Here is a 5,703-nt window from a genome sequence, read left to right on the forward strand (position 1 = left end):
GGGATCCAAACCTGTGGCCTTGGTGTTATCAGCACCACACTCTCCCTAGTGAGCCACAGGCCGGCCCTGCCAAATGCTTTTTGATTTACCACTATGTGACACCAATTCACAATAACAACTGCAAGGAAACTAAGAATGTGTCAAAACAAAAGCTATGTAAGACCTCTGGAGAAAAGCTTAAAAGCTCCCTCAAAGGACTTTTTTTTTTTTTTTTCCAAATCTCCATAAATGGAGAGACAGACGTATCCTGCTCAAATGAGTTAGAATTCAGTTTGGCCTCATGTAATAGAAAACTCAAAATAACAGTAGTTTAAACTGTTATTTAGAAAGAGAGAAGTTTATTTCTCTCTCGTGTAAAAGAAGTACAAATGCTGGCACGACCTTTGGTCTGCACAACACCCAAAGTTTCCTAAGGGACTTTCACCTACTTCCTCTCATTCGGTCCTTGTAATACCCTAGTGAGATAACAAGGCAGGTACTACCATCACCATTTTGCAGATAAGAAAACTGAGGTTTAGAGAAATTTGTAACTTCCTCAAATCACAGAACTGAGACCAACACCCAATCTGATTGCTCATTCAGTGTGCTTCCCACTAACACACAGCCTCCTGTGTTGCCTGGTTGGAACCTCCTGTGTCCTTAGACCCAGGTGAACACACACACATTCTATGGTTTCACATAACCTGCCTGGGGCCTTCAGTTAACATTCTAGAACAGGACATCGGGTACATGTGTTGCCCCAGGTATAAACGGTTATGCCAAAGAACAGTGCTTTGGTCTTTCCAAAAATGTGTATCTTGACTGGGACTAAATCATTCTCTTTGCTCCCACTACGGGGCTGACATTGGTGTGGTCTCTCTTCTGATAATATCTGCCTCCATCATTATCAACATAAAATTTCTTTGTCCTTGGGAGGATTGCATTTGAACTGATTGTTTTCAGGTATTATTTTAGTAATTTTTATAATCAACTATAATTACCTGTTTATAAATATCAAATAATATTTAACAATGACTTTCAGAAATTTAAGATAAAATGGATACATCTGCTCAGTCTTTTGAGATCTGATTTAGATTTCTGAGAAAACGAAAACTAATTTTTATTTTCATACTTGGGAATTTTTTTATTCAATGCTGTTTTTTCAGTGATAAGATGCCTCCATAGCCAGTGTGCATTTCTTCAAGGTGACTGTTTTAGGTCTATGTGTACAAGAAGGTAGGTGGAGGAAGCCTTAAATTGTGTTTTTCAAAGCTCCTAAGTTTGCTATATCCTACGCAAAGCTATAATATAGTAGAAGTATGTTTGTGTGTAATCAGTTATCTCCACAGTCACTGATGATCATGTAATCACTGGTTTTTCAGAACTTGATATATCAGCCAGCTATCTGTTAACAAATAACAGTTGAACCTGTTTTCCCACATTTATTGGGTATTTGTATTTTAGCTATTTTCCTTTGCCCTACTTTACTTTGTCATGTTCTTATTGATTTGTAGTTCTTTACCTACTCTGGGTGTTAACCCTTTGTTGATTAAATACATTGAAAATATCTTCCCCTTGTAAGCAACTTATTTTTATCTTGCTTATGTTTTGCGGGGGTAGAGGGAAAGGTGTTACAGAGTTGAAATTTTTTATGTAGTCCAACTTATTTTTATGGATATATGCTTTTTGTGTCTAAGAATAAATGGCATATCATTTAGAGATTTTTCTTATTTAAGTCTACTTGGAATTTTTTTGAAAACTATGGAAGTGCTAAGCCATTTTTCTGCATTTATTCTCACAGGTGGTGCAGCTGAACAAGCTGGAACAATAGAAGCTGGAGATGAAATTCTTGCTATTAATGGAAAACCTCTGGTTGGGCTCATGCACTTCGATGCCTGGAATATTATGAAGTCTGTCCCAGAAGGACAAGTGCAGTTAGTAATTAGAAAGCACAAGAATTCTTCATGAATTTTAACAAGAATCTCCTTTTCTCAGTTCCCTTTTCTTACTTTAAACGATGGGTTCTTAAAACAACAAACATTGGTACAGACAAGGCCTATAAAAATCTCCAAGTCTGTGCTTGCACACGAAGCCTGACCTATTGTGTGTGCCACAGCAGCAAAGTTGGACTCTGGAAGCCTTCCACCTGGCTCACCCTGGGTGGAGCATTCATTTTGTTCCAGTGCCTGTCCCCTTTATGTTTGCTGATGGGGATACAAGATGTGACATGCCCGTCTTCATTTGAAACAGCCAGAACTCCGCATCCCTCTTGCCAGCTCTCCCAACATCCTGGTGATGAGGGAATGAACAAAGTCTGAGGGGTGCCACAGATGTCACAACTAAGAGGACTATAGTTTTATAGAATTTCATAAGTAAATGACACAATACTTTTAGGCACATTCAATGGAAGGAGGAGCTATAGGTCTATAAATGTTACCCTGAAAAGAAAATGAGACTTTAAAAAAATATATATGAATTATGACCTAATCGTTAGGCTGAGCTCAGGAATTATCTGAAAATGAAAAAGCAAAATACAGAAAGTAATATTTTTTAGTGAGTGGAATGTATAATGTATGGATGCAGAGTTCAACTCAGTGGGTTATTGATGATCATGAATTGTTGAACGTTTTCTATCTCCAAAAACATAAGTCATAAGGCTGTTTTACAGACTAGTAGTTCCGGTAAACTGTACTAAATTGCCATGAGTTTCACAGCTTAGGAGCAGAAAGTTCCAGATCTGAAAGCACCATGCATCTAGTTTCTGAACTTGTCCTGAGTAAGTGCTTGAACCCAAGACTGGTTGATGCAAGAACAGGCAAAAATACCACAGTCACTGGGTTTCCATTTCTACATTTTATGCACTCCAACTGCTAATTTAAACTAATTTTTAGAAATCAAGTACTGTATCTCTTTAGTGTCCTTGGATTTATATTTATAAACATAGGCATTATATCTACAATCCAAATAGAGGAGCTTAAAATAATCCTTTTACAGGACTTTGGCTGGTTTTTCTCCTCTTCTCCAGCGTGCTTAAGAAATGTAATATTTCTAAGTATTGGATCTGTTTTCTTGACCTGGTGTAAAGACATGACTCTGCAGTGACTGAAGTTTTTGCTCTTTTTGTTTTCCTATTTTGCAAATTCTTCCTTTTGCCGAAAATGTTTCACTGCAGAAGACTGTTGTGACTCATGCTGCCTGTGAAACTCACCCTGCGTGCGCCTCCTTTTGAAGCACAAGCTTCTTTGTAGTAGCTGTTCGCATTCGATGTGCTGATTGTCATCACAAAGTTGGGTTTTTCTCCCCTCATACTATACTGTTTTCTTAAACTCCAAACCCACATCAGCTTCATTTACCAAAATGTCAGAAGAAAGAGGAGGAAAATGGAGAAACAGGGTGAGTCACTGTCAAGGTATGTAGTTACAACCAAAACTATGTAGTCACAACCAAAATCCTCAGGTGGCACAGACCGACCCGTTGAATCCTGGGAATACGGGTGGAGAATACGTGTGTCATATCTGTGCACATGACAACACTACCATTTTATGTTGGAGATTTTTTTGAATAAGGTACAACTTGGGTGTATGGCTATGACCCCCCCCGGACCATGGAGGTGCTTGAGCCATCACCTTTGCACATCATTTTTCTGAGCGACCAATCCCACTAAACATCTGTAGAGTCAGCCCAGAGAAGGTCGGTCCCTCAGATGCACATGATCTGGCTTGTCTAAGCTCAGATTTCTCATTTTTCAACAAGCTATACAAAGGAGAATATAGTACAGGAGTTAGCTAGAAAGACCTGATTTAGCTTCTACTTTTCACTACAATTACAGGTAGGATACTATAGAAAGTCAGTGCAAGGTGCATGCTAGATTGTTTTAACTGTCTTGGGTCAATTTCGTGGTTTCTGCTTTCTTGCCTAAGTGACGAGACTATTTGAAGTCAACACTGAAAACCATTTTTGCCTCCACTCTTACAGCTAGGTCTACTAATAAGAAATGCAGTCCTATGTGGACAGACAGGAATTTCTAGAGCAATGTGGAGCAATGGGATCTCCTAATCCTCTTATCTGAAAGGTACAAGGGTAGACCTCTGGTTTATGACACCATTAAAGTCATTGCCATTTCTATTATATCTTGCCAGAAGGATCCTTGGCCAATAGTTGGAATTTAAGGGAAGAAGCAAAAGCTCAACTGTCTTTGACCCTAAGATAGAAAGCTATTTATTTGTCTTCAGTATTCAAGGCATGACTAGTATTTCTAATTAGTCTAATAAATTCACACTTCCTGAAGTGAACACTAATGGTATTACTGTCCTACTAAAACTTCTATTGTTTTGTTTTTCTTAACTGGTCATTCACAATAAGCTATGAGGGTAAATATGTGTTATAACATGTAAATCGTAACTGCAAGAACATACCATGTTGGTTGAAGTAGGTTGGGTTTCATTTCCATCCTCCCACATACATCTCTTTAATTTTATGGTTGACTTAATTGGCACCACATCTGTTGTATGATATTATACATTATCCTTTATTTATGTAAAATAAAATGCCTTATATATTAAAGAGTAAGTGCAATAATATGGAATAGCCTGTACATTTTTAAAATGTTGTCGCCAAGTTATGTAAATCCACATCTCTGTAAACAACCTTTTTTAAGTAATTTTAAAAGAACACTCTGCTTACTACTTGGTTTTCTTCATCATTGTTCTGCATTTATAATGTCAAGATAAGAAATATTGCCTAATTATTACCTAAATGGGTGAGAGGTACAAAGGCAATAGAACTCCAGTTAGCCACTCTGTTCCATGGCCACATTCATGACACAATCCAAAATCATGACAGCACCTTGGGGCCTGCCCGGGGACGCGGGGTATGGAGAAGGGGACCGGATCCCCCTCCCACAACCAGGCTCACCACACCAGCACCTCGGGGCCTGCCCAGGGACTCAGGATAAGGAGTTGGGACTGGACCCACCCTCCCACAATGAGGCATGCCAAGACAGCATATCAGGGTCCGCCCAGGGGCCCAAGGCATGAAGAAGGGGACCAAGCCTCCCTCCCACAACCAGGCACACCTCGCCAGTGCCTTGGGACCTGCGCTGGGGCCCAGGGCATGAAGGAGACCGGTCCCCCCCACCCACCCACAACCAGGCACCCTGTGCCAGCACCTTGGGGCCTGCGCTGGGACCTGGGGCATGGAGAAGGGGACCAGACCCCCCCCCCTTCCGCAACCAGGCACCCTGTGCCAGCGCCTCATGGCCAGCCTAGGAACCCGGGGTAAGGAGCTGGTGACCGGACCCTCCTCCCACAACCAGACACCCCACGCCAGTGCCCCAAGGCCCATCTGGGGACCCAGGGTATGGAGAAGGGGACCAGACCCCCACACACAACCAGGAACACTGTGCCAGCACCTCAGGGCCTGCCCTGGGACCCAAGGCATGGCGAAGGGGACCAGACCCCCCCCCCCCAAACCAGGCACACCATGCCAGCTCCTCAGGCCCTGCCCTGGGACCCAGGGCATGGAGAAGGGGACCGGATCCCCCTCCTACAACCAGGCACACTGCACCAGTGCCTTGAGGCCTGCCGTGGACCCAAGGTATGGAGGGGACCAAAACCCCTTCCCACAACCAGGCACACTGTGCCAGCACCTTACCTAGGGTAAGGAGCTGGGGACTGGATCCCCCCCCACACACACACAACCAGGCACACTGTGCCAGCACCTCGG

General features: G+C 42.3%; 1 protein-coding gene across 1 annotated transcript in view; it reads left to right on the top strand.

Moving 5' to 3' along the window:
- The window catches only part of PDZD2 (PDZ domain containing 2), a 117,387-nt gene extending 112,740 nt beyond the window's left edge, over window positions 1-4,647 (top strand). Inside the window, exon 23 of the mRNA XM_008572759.1 lies at window positions 1,781-4,647. Within this exon, the coding sequence (XP_008570981.1) occupies window positions 1,781-1,947 (167 nt within the window). The 3' untranslated portion in view covers window positions 1,948-4,647. The remainder of the gene's footprint in view (window positions 1-1,780) is intronic.
- Window positions 4,648-5,703: the final 1,056 nt, after the last annotated feature.

Source organism: Galeopterus variegatus, unplaced genomic scaffold (assembly GCF_000696425.1).
Source record: "Galeopterus variegatus unplaced genomic scaffold, G_variegatus-3.0.2 Scaffold830, whole genome shotgun sequence".
Classification (NCBI taxonomy): domain Eukaryota; kingdom Metazoa; phylum Chordata; class Mammalia; order Dermoptera; family Cynocephalidae; genus Galeopterus; species Galeopterus variegatus.